This window comes from Ipomoea triloba, chromosome 9, assembly GCF_003576645.1.
Source record: "Ipomoea triloba cultivar NCNSP0323 chromosome 9, ASM357664v1".
Lineage (NCBI taxonomy): Eukaryota > Viridiplantae > Streptophyta > Magnoliopsida > Solanales > Convolvulaceae > Ipomoea > Ipomoea triloba.
In genome coordinates this window covers 5424818-5442260 of record NC_044924.1, presented here as the reverse complement: position 1 = coordinate 5442260, position 17443 = coordinate 5424818, and the positions used below count along the sequence as shown (strand labels likewise).

Below are 17443 nucleotides of genomic sequence, written 5' to 3'. Positions count from 1 at the left end.
ATAATTACAAGAAAGATTAATGGAATGGACAAACATTCCTTATAAAAATAAATTTCCTAACAATGTTATCGAAAACTTGAATCGCAGACTGTTTCACAAATTTGAAGCTGAAGTCGACAGGAGCACTCCAAGCTTCTTTACTATCAATAGTACTTTGGTCAAACATAACGAAGGCATACTCTAGTTCAATAGTCGTTGACACCACCCGAGTATCAATCTTCATTCTTTTGTGGTTCACATACGCCATGACCAATTATCGTTCTACGTACGCTTATAACAAGAACTCGCCAAAAAAACGAGAGGGAATAAACTCGCAAAAGAAGCGAGAGGGAATAAACTTGCTAAAGATGCGAGAAACAACAAATTCGATAAATAAACGAAAGGTATAATAGCAACAAAACTTACTAATAAAAAAACAACACTGCTTTGAATCAAGAGAAAACCACTCCTTCCTACTTCACCTTTTGCAAAACCCAAAACCTTCTTTTCCTTATTCAATGGTGACGTACTTCTTGACAGATCCGAAGCTGGGGAAGAGGAATAACGTCGGAAGGGAAGGAAAAGGGGCGGCGATAACCGAAGAACACGGCGACAGTGCGAGATCGTAGGTGTGGTGGAAGGCGATGGGGGAGGCGAAAATAGAGAGGAGAGGCAGAGAGAAAAGAGCAAAAGAAGATGACAATCGTGAAGAGGAGAAGACACCGCCTCCGCTAAGCATGCGGAGGCGACGGCTGCCGAACCAAGGAAAAGAAAGCAAAGAGTGTAGAGAGAAGGAGGAGCCTTCTAGGGTTTTTTTAGAATCCTGTTATTTTATAATTAATGTTAGTTTCTTAAATAAATATATTTTAATTTGAAGAGAACAATTAAAGTGTTTGACACAAAAAAGGACATTGCAAGTAGGACTTGAACTAACCTTGAACCTATGAGATTAGCTATATAAGCAACAACTAGCAAGTTCATATTATCTCTTATATATACAAATTAAAACAGTCAAAAATAATTATTAGTAAACGGGGTTAGGGTAGTGACACATGGCGTTATCCTAGATGCATGCCTAATAAGTGAGTGAACAAGGTTGATCGGTCTTGACAATCACTCATTCCACCCTATAATTGGGGGGAGAGACACTATAAAATTAAAGGGTGTCCTGGCCCCTCTCCTCCCCATCCCCATCCCATCCCTAATTCTTTTCTAATATCATTCTCATCACCTTCTGACCAAAGTGTCACCACTTTTTTCTTGAAGCTTGCTGGGGTTTCACACAGGTTTATTATATTCCCCCCGAAAGGTGTTCTTAGGTTCAAATCTAGCTTACTCCAAGCGTGTCTTGAGGGCTTGAACCTTGGACCCTAAGTCGGGGCTTGACCAATCCACTTTATTTGGGTTTGGATCTTTAATTTGTTAGACTTACTTTATTATTTATTTATTTGTAGTTCAATAATTAATACTAGTTATCTATATTATTACCTTGATGGACCCATTCCCGTAAAACCACCGAATATATAACATTGAGTGAATACATATTTTTGTCTTATAAATGTCTATTCCATTTATATTCTTTAAACTAACTCTAAAATACAAAATTTAAAATTTATTCCTTTAACAACCAAAACATTCTAGACTTGGCCTGGTCGGATTTGAAGTAAACTCATTATATCTCTTGGAAGGGAAAGTACGTTCAACGATTTATTACCAACCACAACTTGCAATCCAGGAAATTGCTAAAGAGTATACTAGGTTATGGTATATAATGTTATTCTCCTTAGAAACGTTACCGAAAAAAAAAAAAAAAAAAAAGAAGAGGAAAACATAAACAAACAAATTAAATAAAGCAATTTTCTTGAGTTTTATTTTTAGCAATATAACAAATATCAATTTAAAAAATATTGACTATGCTTGCTTTCTTTGACGTTCTATGGGAAAAGAATATTTTATATTGTAACTTCTTTCCCACTCCAAAACACAAATAGAAATGAAAGAGAGAAAAAATGTTTTTATTTGAATGTGATGGAGAAAATTGATTTGGGATCCGAGTTAATCAACCCAAATATTAAGGACAAATTAATATGAAAAGCAAGGGAAATGTACAAAAAGAAAAAATACTCACAATTCGTTATTAAATGCTTGTTTAGTACAATAATCAATATGTTTACCATCATATAATATATATCTTAATGTATAAATAACTGATATATATATACACAATACATGTTTTATTTTTTCATTCCACCGGGGGAATACCCAGATTAGTTCATGCTAATAACCAACCTTCCTTGGGAAAATCCATGCACATCCTCCTCAAGGACAAAACAGCCTCAGTCATAGGCGATGAACAATCAAGATACCACGATCACAAGAGAGTGTCCGTTTAGTCAAAACGTCAGCCACTCGGTTCTGTTCCTGAAAAAACGAGACACAGTAATATCCCAAGGCTTCATCAACCACTGTTTGTAATCCTGGATGGTATTAGCCAATAACTCACTATAGTTACTTCCATTGTTAGGCGTATTGAGCGCTTCGACAATATTGATAGCATCAGTCTCCACCATAACCTTCATAAATCCTCTTTCACAATACATGTTTGATTATGTTAATATAAATAGCAATGCTATAAACATCTCCTGTATTTTTCTTACAATTTTTTTTCTTGGAGTGTCATAATGTGATTAGTAGTTAATTAAATTTATTAATTAATTAAATGTGTGTTAGCTAATTCATACCCAATGAATGAAACACAAATCATGAGGAAAAAGTTTGGAGGTAAAAATCAGGGGATGAAGTCTTTCCTAATATAAATAACTAAATAATCAAATACACAATCCGCATTGGAATGACAATTCCCCTCATAATAGTTACTATATACAAAACCCCCATTGGAATGCCAATTATATTCCCCTCATAAAAGAAATATCTTTTATCTTCAAAAAAAAAAAAAGAAAGAAATATCTTATTTCTAAGAAAGTAAGAATGTTATTCTCGAGGAAAGAAAGTGGAATCAAATGATAGAATCTATTCTATAAAAATGCCATTCAATGAATTGAGAATCTGGACTGAACCAACTTGACTTAGATCAATCAGAACTGTACTTTAGTCTTTAGAAATGGACTCCGTCCTTGGGTGCAATGGACTCGGTCCTTATTCTTAGAACAGGAGCTTAGCTGAGGTTTATATAATAGAGTTAATTAGTTTGTTTCTCCCACCACGTACTGCAACATTTCATGCATGCATACATATTACTTACTAAATCATAATTCTCTCAAAAACAATACTATACCCAAAACATATGAGAATGTTGTTTACTAAACTTCCCCCATTTCTTTACCTTGTAATTTTTCTTTGCTTGTTTTCTTCAGCTTTCACACAAAGAGTTGCAGCCAAAAACAACATGATAAGGTGTGCTGAGAGGGAGAGACAAGCTCTTCTGGATTTCAAGCATGGCCTTGTGGATGACTATGGCGTTCTCTCTTCTTGGGGGAGAGATGTTCATCAAAGAGAATGCTGCGCTTGGTCGGGCGTTCACTGCCACAACAATACTGGCCATGTAACAATGCTTGATATTCATGACCCCATATATGATTATGGCTTCCCAACTCAACAATTTCAGGATAATTTTAGCCAATTCCCAAGTCACCCATATCTGAAAGGTTACAAGGTTAGCCCATCTCTACTTGAATTAGAGCATTTGAAATATGTGGACCTTAGTCACATTGATTTTCAAGGGATTCGTTTCCCCGATTTTTTTAGTTCCTTTAAGAGGTTGCGTGTCTTGAAACTGATGTTTACCAACTTCTCTGGTATCGTTCCTCCTAGATTAGGGAACCTCACAAATCTACATGTTTTACATGTTAGTGGACCGAATTTGAAAATAAAAAATCTTGAGTGGCTCTCTCTTCTTTCTTCTCTAAGATCCCTTTATCTCTATGCTATTGACATTGATGCACCACCAACCAATGTCAGTCTCTCTCCTTTCCTTGAGAAATTACGGTTGCCAAGTTGTGAACTTCATGGAACTTTGCCTTTCTTGCTAAATTCTTCTCCATTTCTTTCCGTTGTTGATTTTTCCTATAACAGTCTCACTCTTCCTATATTCCATTTGTTGCACAATGCTAGCAAACAATTCACTAGCATCGACCTATCACACAACAACTTTGTGGGCCTCATTCCCGACACATTTGGAGACATGTCCATTCTTGAGAATCTTTATCTGGGTGATAATTCGTTCACGGGTGAAACTCCCAAATCCTTTGAGAATTTGACTCATCTACAAATTCTTTCTTTGGGTGGTAATCATTTGAAGGAATCAATTGTTGAGCTTTCAAAAAAGTTATCTAAAAGTACAAGGGAGTCGTCTCTTCAAACTTTGGACTTGTCTGATAATAGACTATTTGGTGAACTCCCAAAAGATATTGGTACTAGATTCCCTTCCTTAAGAGAACTAGGCCTAAGGGGAAATCAACTTCAAGGGGTCCTACCAGAAAGCATAGGGAAGCTATCAATGCTTGAACAACTGGATGTCTCATCAAACTCATTGCAAGGAATTGTAAGTGAAGCCCATTTTTTGAACCTTGCCAACCTTCAAGTGTTGAGTTTATCCTTTAATCTAGCCCTATCTTTCAACTTGAGTCATAATTGGGTTCCTCCTTTTCAAATTCTTTTTCTATTATTGGCAAACTGTAAAGTGGGACCTCAATTTCCAAAATGGTTGCAAACTCAGACTAAAATATTGCATCTTGATATTTCTTATGGAAATATTTCAGATACAATACCGGAATGGTTTTGGAATTCTGCATTGAATTTTGGGTACATGAACTTGTCCTATAATAACATTGGTGGGAGGTTGTCTGATTTATCCACCAACTCCAACTCCTTTCTTGATGAAAGCAGTAAAGATTTGAGTGATGATAATGTCAGTGGTCCCATACCAATGTTTTCTAGCAGAATAATTGATTTGAGCTATAATCATTTTTGGGGTCCAATACCATTATTTCCTCCTGAGTTTATGACAATTTATCTCTCAAATAATAAGTTTGCTGGTCCAATTTCATCATTGTGCTCAACTATTAGCTCAAACACTTTTTTTATTGACCTTTCTTATAACCAGCTCTTTGGTGAGATTCCTGATTGTTGGAATAAATCTAGACATCTTTCCCATCTTGACTTAGGAAACAATAATTTCTTAGGGAGGGTTCCACACTCTTTAGGCTCCCTATCTTTGCTTCGATCGTTGCACTTGAGAAACAACCACCTTACTGGGGAATTGCCTTCCTCATTGCAAAATTGCACATCATTGTTAGTTATGGATCTTGGAGGCAATGAGTTTACGGAGAGAATTCCATCATGGATTGGGGGATCTTTAAGGGATTTGGCCATTCTTAGCCTTCGACATAACAAGTTCTATGGAGACATACCTTCATCTATTTGTCTTCTCAATCGAATCCAAATCTTGGATCTTTCCGTTAATGAGTTGACGGGGAAAATTCCACAGTGCTTCAACAACTTCACTCATATGATGCAAGATAAACATTCCAGAAAGCTTCAAATGTTGTTTCCAGAACCCTTACTTATTTCTGCTTCGACCTCTCTAGACAATATATTGATTCAATGGAAAAACAAAGAGTGGGAATATAGGAAACAAGTGGTCCTCCTAAAAAGCATTGATCTTTCAAGCAATCAGTTGGTTGGAGATATTCCCGAGCAATTTTCTTCCCTCAATGGATTACTTTCCTTGAACCTTTCAAGTAACCATTTGACTGGAAAAATCTTTTCGACAATCTATCAAATGGAGAATTTAGAGGTCCTTGATCTATCTAAGAATCAACTCTTTGGTGCAATTCCAATCGGTCTTGCTAGTTTGAATTATCTTGCTGTTCTTGACTTGTCCAACAACTCTTTATCTGGCAAAATTCCAACCGGCACTCAATTACAAAGTTTCAATGCTTCTTTCTATGCCGGAAATAGCGGGTTGTGCGGGGACCCACTTCCCAAATGTTCGCCAGATGCTCCTCCACAAAACAACAACAACTACAATGACTATGAAGAAGGTGATGATTTTCTAGATCGGGGATTTTATATATCCATGGTGCTTGGATTCTCTCTAAGCTTTTGGGGATTTGTGGTCACTTTAATTCTCAAAGACTCATGGAGATTAACTTACTATGAATTCTTAAATGATGTCAAAGATTGGCTCTACGTGAAAATCAGAATTTATTTGGCAAGACTACAACGAAAGCTTAGGCGCACATGATGATTTGATGAATGAATGAATGGTAGGAGCTGAGGTAAAATTACTATACTCTTGGTATTAATCATTTCATTTTGGTCTTTTTTAGTGAAAGAGTATGTAGTTATTTAAACTATGAAATTACACTCTGCACTTTCATTTTGTACCATACCTATTGATCAAGTTTTTGCCACAACTTTGAAATACTGGGCAGGTTGACATAGATGGATTCTGTGGATTATTGCAACACCAAATTGAAGGATTTTGATGGAGTTCTTAGCTTGGTTATTATTTGTGTGTTTCATTCACTAGTTTTAGAAAGAAAAGTCTGTATTTGTTTCTCTTTTTTTTCATCAGCTTATCTTTTCAATTAATTATTGTTACTATAATTTCATCTCTTCCGTCCTCACATTTTAAAGATGATTTGTGTATGCTATTGTCATCTTCGCCATTGTTACTAAGTATGCTTTTATAATTGTTCTGCATTTATAATTTTATGATGCTTCCCGTACATGTCATATATGTTTCTAGGGAAATTCAAATTCACACACTGCTACCTCCTGTCATGACTTTAAGTCAGGTGATGGACCAACTACGTTAAGTCTCCGGATATTGTTGTTGTTGTTTGCTACAATCTCCATAACTGGTCTGCCGTGAGCACAGTAATATTTTTTATACATGAAAAATAATTAACACATTTTTTAAACTGACTTGGTAACGGTAGGCAAATAAGTCGAGATTTGATTTGCACTCTCCTTTCACACAATTAACACATTTTTTAAATTGACTTGGAATTGCTCTAAGTACAGTTTTGTTAATTTGCTTTTGGATAGATTTGTCATTGCCTTCATCTTCATTACTTGTTCGCTTCTTTTTTGTTGGTAATGTCTCATATGCAATTGAGTTACTAAAATTGACATTGATAAGAGGATTATAAATTTGACATTGTCATTTTTAGACATTGATCATCCTAGATGGATGGATCAAATTAGACCACACTTATAAAATTGACATTGTGCTTAAGGTGCGTCAGTTGTTGAAACTTAAAATGCGTCGGTCTAAAGCTTTAAGTGCGTGGTTTTCCTATTTGAGGTGCGTTGTTTTCCTTCTTAAAGCTTAAGGTGCGTAATTTGTATGCTTAATGTGCATTAGTTATTGAAACTTAAAGTACGCCATTTTAAAACTTTAAGTGCGTGGTTTATGTTGATCTTAATAAGGTACTTTGTTTGTGTGCTTAAGGTGAGTCATTTTAAAATTTTAAGTACGTGGTTTGTGTTCTTAAGATGCTTTGTTTGCGTGCTTAAGGTGCGTAGTTTGCGTACTTAAGGTGTGTCTTTTTGTGTTAACCGCACGAGAAGTTATATTTGCACCTAATCCACTCCCTATATATATATATATATATATATATATGGAATAAGGGTCAAATTGGCCACTCAACTGAACACCAAACTGTAATGAGACCATCGAACTCAAAACAATGCAATTGGGTTCCTGAACAACACAAACTCATGTAATTCAACCCAAAATGACTTGTTTACCTGAAAGTATGTTGACCTGGTGGTTACCGAATTTAAAAATAATTTTAAATAAAATAATTTTAAAAAAAGCAAGAACGGCTAGAGACGACGAGAGACGAAGGTCTTCGTCTCTAGCCATGGAGACGAAGTCGGTCGAAGACGATTCGTCTGGTCGTTCTTTTTTTTTTTTAATTAATTGTTTTATTTAAAATTATTTTTTAATATGGTAACCACCACGTCAGCATAATTTCAGGTAAACAAGTCATTTTGAGTTGAATTGCATGAGTTTGTGTTGTTAGAGACCCACCCAATTGCAATTTCCCCTCCCCCCTACTCCACCTGAAATCCATCCAAACATAGCTTATAACAATTGAATGTCATAAATTGGAACCCCACTAACTTATTATCAAAGACTAAATCATTAAATGAAAAATATCATGTCAAGAGAAAATTTAGGAGAAGCGGATAGCATTACTCATCTATATTACATGAAAAATGTCATGTCAAGAGAGAGATTATGAGATTACGAAAAATGTCATAGCTTTTACCCTTGAGTAGGGTAGAGGAGGACTTTCCCAATTCCACTATATAAATATGTTTCCTAATATTCAGTACTTATATATATACTAGTTTTATACGCGCATTGCGCGAATGGGTTAATGCCCAATGTTTATATTTAAATAAATATTTGAAAGTATATTAATGGAATATTATATAGGAGAAGTTTATACATGGATAGTTGAATGTCGAATTTTTTTATTTAAATATTTAACTCAAAGTATATGAATCCAGGATAATATAGAAAATTCATTATAATTATTACTAAAATAAATGTTTGCAACCTTGTAAAATCGATAGTCTAAATATTTGGTCTAAAAATGATAGTCTAAATAAATACTACTTTTTGTTTGAATTTTTCTAAGTGTTCTTAATTCTCTTTTGAGTAACATTGTCATTGTCTTCATTTTTACTATTTGTTCTCTTCCTTTTTGTTGGTAGTGTGTTATTTGTAATTCGGTTATTGTTGGTAGCATAGATGACAACATCATGCAATGAGATTATGATATAGGAGCTATGGATTTTCCTTTAGGTGTTCTGCTTGGGGTTCATTTGGTTCAACCATTATTGTTGAATGAGTTATTGTGGATAAAGAAATCCCTAGTTTTAGAAAAAAGATTAAATAAATTAATAAAAATTTGAAAATTTAAAATATTATGTATTCCAAAGATATTAAAAGTTAGTTTCTCGCTTCAATTTGCTGGGTAATGGGTTATTTGAGTACTTTCATTGTCAACAAATCCCTCAATTAGTTAATATGATTGGTTTCAAACTATTCTTTTTTATTTTTTTCATGGTATTAAAGAAATACATATGTATCATTTTTTTGGTGTAACTACTAATTTATTTAATTCAATAAGAGTAAAATAGAGTGATTTCGCTTCAATTTGTTGGTTTATTTGAGTACTCTGCCAACCAATCCCCAAGTAGTTAATATAATTAGCTTCAAATTATTTAAATTTTTTTCATAGTATTAATAAAATACATGGTAAATAAATAAATAAAATTATTTTGTACTATAACTTTGATATTTAATTACAAGATGTTTTAAAAATAAGATAATGGACAATGTAATGAATATCAATTGATAAATTTGAATGTAAAGAACCTTTGCATGAGAGAAAATAAAGACAATATAACTAATGAAATTATTTCTCTTATTTAATTTAATTTTTTGATAATGAATAATTTTTTCAAATAAAGGTATTGTAGACACATAATTCTAAATTAAAGAAATACATATATATCATTTTTTTTTGTAGCTACTAATTTATTTAATTTAATAAAAGTAAAATAGAGTGAGAAACTTAATTATGTCAAATTTGATTGAGATGAGGTTCGAACCTAAGACTTTTTTTTTTATAGAAATTAATGGGTAAGTTAAAAGTTAACGGAATATTAACGGAGAAGAGAATATTTAACGGAAAACTTAACGGATAATCATAAAAGTAAGGTTAAATTAGGTAATCTCTATTAATAATATTAATCTGAATTATCTTAACCATCTATTTGATTAAATAATTCATCTTAACCATCCATTTGATTAAATAATTTGATCGCCATTTTTTCTACCCATTTTAAGCCTAACTCTCTTTGGCTCTTATTAGTATAGTAGATATAAATGAATTCTCGTGTGGTTGACCTTCTCCGGTGCGGTTGCGTGGTTGTTTAAGGTGCATAATTTTCTTTCTTAAGGTGCGTAACTTTAATTTCCTTCTTAAGGTGCGTGATTTTCCTTCTTAAGGTGCGTGGTTTTTATGCTTAAGGTGTGTCAGTGTTGAAACTTAAGGTGCATGAACCTAAAGCTTAAGGTGCGTTATTTTCCTTCTTAGATGCTTGATTTATATGCTTAAGGTACGTGAGTTGTTGAAACTTAAAGTGCGTCATTTTAAAACCTTAGGTGCGTGGTTTGTATTCTTAAGATGCGTAATTTGTGTACTTAAGGTGCGTCGGCCTAAAGTTTTAAGTGTGCGTGATTTGTGTTCTTTAGGTGCTTTGTTTGTGTGCTTTAAGGTGCGTGGTTTGTGTACCTAAGGTGCGTGTTTGTGTGCATAAGGTGCATAACCGCACGGGAACCTTTCCCCGCACCTGAACCCTTCCTTCTATATATATATATAGGAATGTATACACAAATTGCATATAGAAATTAAACAACGAGAAGCCATATCTGGATAAATTTCTTTGATAAACAATGTGTAATGGTGAGAAACAAATTTCTTATATTTATAGGAGATTTCTAACATTGCGCCAAAAATGATAAATAAGTAATTGAATAAAGTTAGCAGATTCCTAGTCACCCGGGAAAAAGAATCTCATCCCCTAGGTGAGATTTATTTTCCATAATATCATGAAATTTGATCCCCAGTTGTTCCGAACTTTTCTGCCTCAAGGATTACACCAAACGTGGGAATAATTTTTTCACCTTTTAAATTCCCGAAAAAGTTTGAACTTTCCCGTCTATCAAACGTCCTCTTAGGGAATGCGGGGACATTTAGGAAAAATAAATAATATAATAGAGAATAAAATATGAAAAAAAAAATATGAATCATACATTCCAACCAACCATTGGACTAACATTTTTAGTTGGCGTTATAAGCCTAACTTTATTGACTCTTATTATATTAGTTATTATAGTAGATAGAGACGCACATATTTGTTTATTTATTTATATTAATATAAATGTGTGTTTATATATTTAATTATTCGTACATTTTGATGTAAAAGATTCAGTGAATACATATTTTTGTCTTATAAATTTCTATTTCATTCATATTCTCTAAAATAATATTAAAATACAAAATTTAAAAATGGAAAAAGTGTCAAATATGCCACTGAACTTATCGCTTTTGTGCAATTGGGCCATTGAACTTAAAAAGTGTGCAATTCAACCATCAAACAAGCAAAATTTGTGCAATTGGACCATTTTTACAAATTTTTTTAGTTTAATTTGAGTTAAAAACATTTCAATATTGACTTCCAACTAGTATGGTAGAAGAAAGTGTCACTCTTAATACATATATGTTAGTAATATAATTGGATTTTACCAGAAAATTTTTGTAAAAATGGTCCAATTGCACAAATTTTATTTGTTTGATGATTGAATTGCACACTTTTTAAGTTCAATGGCCCAATTGCACAAAAGCGATAAGTTCAGTGACATATTTGACATTTTTTCATTTAAAAATTGTTCCTTTAACGAATCAAAACATGCTAGACTTGGTCGGATTTGAAGTCAAGTCAACTCATTATAACTCTTGGAGGGCAGGAGTGGAAAGTAAGGAGTACGTCTTACTACTACGTACAATAATTTATTAGCAACCACAACTTGCAAATTTGCAATAAAGAATATGATCCTGTTCAGTAATAATCACCCTATCAATTAATTTTGGTTTATTTAACCATTATTAGTTGTTTGATTTGGATAAAAAATTAATATAAGTGTTTGGTTAATAAGCTTTTTTGTAACTCCAAAATACTAAAATTCAAAAGGCTACTCAAAACAACATTTTCAATTAACTTTTTGAGATAAGAAATTATATCAATTAACTTTTTGAGAAAAGAAATTATACCAAATAGCTAACAGCTAACAGTTAATTTACCAAACACATTTCTACAATCAACTAATGTTATCAACTAATCATACATTCTAACCCAATCAGCTAACAGTTTCAACTAACAGTCATTTACCAAACAGGACCTATACTTATAGTATATAATATTCGACAAAAACTTATGTAAATTGTCTAAAAAATTCTTATTTATGAATTATGAGACGGGTATAATTGTAGAAAATTTAGTATGTATATATCAAAATTTCAGTTATAAATATTACAATATTTATTATTTATTATTAGTGACAATCAATTTTACCCTTAAGGGGGTGTTTGGTTGGATGGAAAATCTTTTCCATGGAAAAGATTTTTCATGAAGTGAAGGAAAATGTGTTTTTCCATTGTTTGGTTGAATGGAAAATGTTTTCCATTGGAACTTGAGTTCCCAAAAGTGGAGGAAAACAAATTCTTTGCTAGGAGTTGGTATTTTGTTTTCCAAAGAGTTTGGGAAGAAAGTATTGAGCAATTGGACAACTTTACCCTCATCAAAATAATATAATTTATTATCACTATTAATTGTTAAGGGCATATTGGTCTTTATATTCATAATTCCTTACCATTCCAAATCCAACCAAACAATGAAATTCATATTCCCAGCAACTTTTTTTTCCACCAACCAAACAATAGAATCTATTTTCCTGGTAATTTGTTTTACATGGAATTTGAATTCCATTTCCTCTAAATATTTTCCAGCGAACCAAACGGGCTGTAATAGTATTGTAATTTCACATATAACTATTGCAATATCTATCATAAGTAACGATTTATTTTTAATTCAAATTGGTATTAAATTTTCTACAATAAGTATTATATATTTTTTTAATTTCATAACATTTCACATATAAGTATTACAATATTTATAACCACAATTTCAGTTATAAGTATTATACTAATATTTATCATTAGTAACAATTATTTTATCCTAAATAGTATCATAGTTTCACATATATAAATATAACTAACAGTTTATTTATTTCAAATTGATATTAAATTTTCTATAATAAATTTTATGTTTTCTATCATAAGTAACAAACAACTATCTTAGATTCAACTTGTCTCACACAAGTGTGACTTATAATATTCTTCTCCGTTAGAAACGTTAACCAGAAAAAAAAAATTCTGAGTTTTGTTTTTAGCAATTTAACAAAAATCAATTAAAAAAAAAGAGTGACTAATTAAGGACTTCACATAATTGCTTTGATTTATTTTTTTTATTTTTTTTACGTTTCTAAATTCTATAAAGGGAAAAGAATATTCTATATATATTGTAACTTCTTTCCCACTCCAAAACACATAAATAGAAATGAAATATATAATTAAAAGATAAAAATGCAATTCTATTGAATGAGCTCGAGAAAAATAACGCAGAGTTCAAATTAATTAAATTCGAAATAAAGATCGATTACGGACAAATTAATATGAAAGACAATGGTATGAAATGACAAGCAACTCATAATTTGCTATTAAATGTTCAAGCAATAATATAGACTCAGGATTATATAAGAGTTAGTAGCCCGGTAAGAATGCGCAAATCAATCTCATCTGCTCATCTAGAATTATAGTGACTAGAAATTAAAGAAAAAATGTTGTGACATTTTCGTAATTACATTTGATAATGCATCCACAAATAATTGACAGTGCGCTTAGGATTTATAATAGTGCAGTCATGTGTCTTGTGCGTACATTATAGTTATCCACGAACGCAATATCAAATGTTTTTAGAAAAGTTATTGTAATAATTATTAAAATTTTACTGTATTTTTTTTTTCAAATGTTTGAACCTTGATCATTCTAGATAGAGATTAGTTCGAATGTCCTTGCGGAGCTAGTAGTTGAATACGGAGTATGATATTATTATATATGACAGTTCCATTGTAAAAGAAATATCTATTCTAAAAAAATGCCATTCAATGGATTGAGAATCTTAGGCAATGAATTGGGGTTCACGCTATGTTATTGAATTAAAAAATATTATATGGACTCACACTTTTTACTCTCACTCACAAATTGTGAATGTAGACATTTTTTTTGAGACCCACATAATGAAAACATCTTATTTTACCTTTAAAAAAAAACATCTTATTCTTAATTGTCACTTCATAGAGTAAGAGTGAAGGAGTAGAATTTGAGAGTACATGTATAGAACTCATATCCATTAATGGCTGGAGTGAGTCAACATGACTTAGATCAGAACTGTCTTTTATATATTGAGTTGGATCCCATCACAATCACATTAATTGTTATTTTTAATTATTAATGGATTGACTTGGAGTCAATGGACTCGCTCCGTCCTTGGGTGCAATTGACTCAGTCCTTATGTTAGAATGAAGTTAGAACTGGAGCTGAGCTGAGGTTTATATAATAGGGTTAATTAGTTTGTTTCTCCCACTGCAAGCTAAGCTAGATTTCATGCATGCATATATTCTCTCAAAACAATACTATACCCAAAACATATGAATATGAGAATGTTGTTTACTAAACTTCCCCCATTTCTTTACCTTGTAATTTTTCTTTGCTTGTCTTCTTCTGCTTTCACACAAAGAGTTGCAGCCAAAAACATGATAAGGTGTGCTGAGAGCGAGAGACAAGCTCTTCTGGATTTCAAGCATGGCCTTGTGGATGACTATGACGTTCTCTCTTCTTGGGGAACAGATGTTCATCAGAGAGAATGCTGCGATTGGTGGGGCGTTCACTGCCACAACAACACTGACCATGTAACAATGCTTGATATTCATGACCCCATATATGATAATAATGGCTTCCCAACTCCACAACTTCAGAAGGATTCTATCTCCCTAATTCATCCATATCTGGAAGGTTACAAAGTTAGCTCATCTCTACTTGAATTGAGACATTTGAAATATTTGGACATTAGTCATGTTGATTTCCAAGGGATTCATTTCCCCGATTTCATTGGTTCCTTTAAGGGGTTGCGGGTCTTGAAACTCATGTATACCAACTTCTTTGGTATTGTTCCTCCCAGATTAGGGAATCTCACCGATCTACATGTTTTATATATTAGTGGACCCGATTTGAAAATAAAAAATCTTGAGTGGCTCTCCCTTCTACCTTTACTAAGATCTCTTTATCTCTATGCTATTGACATTGATACACGAGCAACCAATGTAAGCCTCTCTCCTTTCCTTGAAAAATTACGGTTGCCAAGTTGTGAACTCCATGGAACTTTGCCTTTCTTGCTAAATTCTTCTTCTTCTTCACTTTTTTCCGTTGTTGATTTGTCCTATAACAGTCTCACTCCTCCTATATTCCATTTGTTGCACAATGCTAGCAAACAATTCACTAGCATCGACCTGTCATACAACAACTTTGCGGGCCCCATTCCCGACACATTTGGAGACATGTCCATTCTTGAGAATTTTTATCTGGATGGTAATTCATTCACGGGTGAAACTCCCAAATCCTTTGAGAATTTAACTCATCTACAAATTCTTTCTTTGGGTGGTAATCATTTGAAGGAATCAATTGTTGAGCTTTTAGAAAAGTTATCTAAAGGTACAAGGGAATCATCTCTTCGATGGACTTATATGAGAATAGACTAATTGGTGAACTCCCAACAAATATTGGCACTAGATTCCCTTCCTTAAGAGTACTAAGCCTCAGGGGAAATCAACTACAAGGGGTCCTACCAGAAAGCATAGGGAAGCTATCAATGCTTGAACAATTGGATGCCTCATCAAACTCATTGCAAGGAATTGTAAGTGAAGCCCATTTTTTGAACCTTACCAACCTTCAAGTGTTGAGTTTATCCTATAATCTAGCCCTATCTTTCAACTTGAGTCATAATTGGGTTCCTCCTTTTCAAATTCTTTTTCTATTATTAGCAAACTGTAAAGTGGGGCTTCAATTTCCAAAATGGTTGCAAACTCAGACTAAACTATTTCATCTTGATATTTCTTTTGGAAATATTTCAGATACAATACCGGAATGGTTTTGGAACTCTGCAGTGAATTTTGAGCACATGAACTTGTCCTATAATAATATTGGTGGGAGATTGTCTGATTTGTCCACCAACTTCAGCACCTCTTCTAGCTTAGAATTTGATTTGAGCTATAATAATTTTTCGGGTTCAATACCATTATTTTCTCCTGAGATTTTAATAATTAATCTCTCAAATAATATGTTTGTTGGTCCAATTTCATCATTGTGCTCAACTATTAACTCAATTGTTATTGACCTTTCTTATAATCAACTCTCTGGCGAGATTCCTGATTGTTGGAATAACTCTACAAGTCTATTTGTTCTTGACTTGGGAAATAATCATTTCATCGGGAAGGTTCCACCGTCTTTAGGCTCCATATTTTCGCTTCAATCATTGCACTTGAGAAACAACCACCTTACTGGGGAATTGCCTTCCTCACTGCAAAATTGCACATCATTGTTAGTTATGGATCTTGGTGGCAATGAATTTATGGAGAGAATTCCATCATGGATTGGGGGATCTTTGAGTGATTTGATCATTCTTAGCCTTCGGCATAACAAGTTCTATGGAGACATACCTTCATCTATTTGTCATCTCAATCAAATCCAAATCTTGGATCTTTCCGTTAATGAATTGACTGGAAAAATTTCACAGTGCTTCAACAATTTTACTCATTTGATGCAAGATAAATATTCCAGAAAGCTTCAAAACGTATGGATGTTTTCAAAACCCTTACTTATTTCTGATTGGATCTCTCTAGACAATATATTGATTCAATGGAAAAACAAAGAGTGGAAGTATAGGAAGCAAGTGGAACTCCTGAAAAGCATTGATCTTTCAAGCAATCAATTGATTGGAGATATTCCCGAGCAATTTTCTTCTCTCAATGGATTACTTTCCTTGAACCTTTCGAATAATCATTTGATTGGAAAAATCTTTCCGACAATCTATCAAATGGAGAATTTAGAGGTTCTTGATCTATCTAAAAATCAACTCTTTGGTGCAATTCCAATCGGTCTTGCTAGTTTGAATTATCTTGCTGTTCTTGACTTGTCCAACAACTCTTTATCGGGCAAAATTCCAACCGGCACTCAATTGCAAAGTTCAATGCTTCTTTCTATGCCGGAAATATTGGGTTGTGCGGTGACCCACTTCCCAAATGTTCGCCAGATGCTCCTCCACAAAACAACAACACCAACAACAACAACCACAACGATTATCAAGAAGGTGATGATTTTCTAGATCGGGGATTTTACATATCCATGTTGCTTGGATTCTCTCTCAGCTTTTGGGGATTTGTGGTCACTTTAATTCTCAAAGACTCGTGGAGATTAGCTTATTATGATTTCTTGAATGATGTCAAAGATTGGTTCTACGTGAAAATGAGAATTTATTTGGCAAGGCTACAACGAAAGCTTGGGCGCACATGATGATTTGATGAATGAATGAAGGGGAGGAGCTGATGAGGTAAAATTACTCTACTCATGGAATTATTTCATTGTGGTCTCTTTTTTTTTTTATAGTGAAAGAGTATATATAGTTATTTAAACTATGAAATTACACTCTGCACTTTCATTTTGTACCATACCTATTGATC

The 17443-nt window shown here is 33.2% G+C and overlaps 2 protein-coding genes across 2 annotated transcripts; both read left to right on the top strand.

The window, feature by feature from the left end:
• Positions 1-497: 497 nt before the first annotated feature.
• Positions 498-6603, top strand: LOC116029180 (receptor-like protein EIX2). The gene is made up of 5 exons (XM_031271087.1): positions 498-594; positions 3354-3756; positions 3907-4875; positions 4942-6278; positions 6435-6603. Exons 1-4 carry the CDS (start codon positions 498-500, stop codon positions 6242-6244), a joined length of 2772 nt encoding a protein of 923 aa, XP_031126947.1. The 3' UTR covers positions 6245-6278; positions 6435-6603.
• Positions 6604-14464: 7861 nt separating this feature from the next.
• LOC116029179 (receptor-like protein EIX2) lies at positions 14465-17088 on the top strand. The gene is made up of 2 exons (XM_031271086.1): positions 14465-15419; positions 15839-17088. Exons 1-2 carry the CDS (start codon positions 14465-14467, stop codon positions 17086-17088), a joined length of 2205 nt encoding a protein of 734 aa, XP_031126946.1.
• Positions 17089-17443: the final 355 nt, after the last annotated feature.

What these genes read in the sequence shown, in the direction of transcription:
- LOC116029180 (XM_031271087.1), top strand. Translation starts at nt 498, where the DNA reads ATGGTGACGTACTTCTTGACAGATCCGAAGCTGGGGAAGAGGAATAAC. An exon ending in TTTTTTAGTTCCTTTAAGAG is followed by an intron (nt 3,757 to 3,906) that starts GTTGCGTGTCTT and finishes TTCTTCTCTAAG; the next exon opens with ATCCCTTTATCTCTATGCTA. An exon ending in AACTCCAACTCCTTTCTTGA is followed by an intron (nt 4,876 to 4,941) that starts TGAAAGCAGTAA and finishes TTCTAGCAGAAT; the next exon opens with AATTGATTTGAGCTATAATC.
- LOC116029179 (XM_031271086.1), top strand. Translation starts at nt 14,465, where the DNA reads ATGATAAGGTGTGCTGAGAGCGAGAGACAAGCTCTTCTGGATTTCAAG. An exon ending in TTTAGAAAAGTTATCTAAAG is followed by an intron (nt 15,420 to 15,838) that starts GTACAAGGGAAT and finishes GAAATATTTCAG; the next exon opens with ATACAATACCGGAATGGTTT.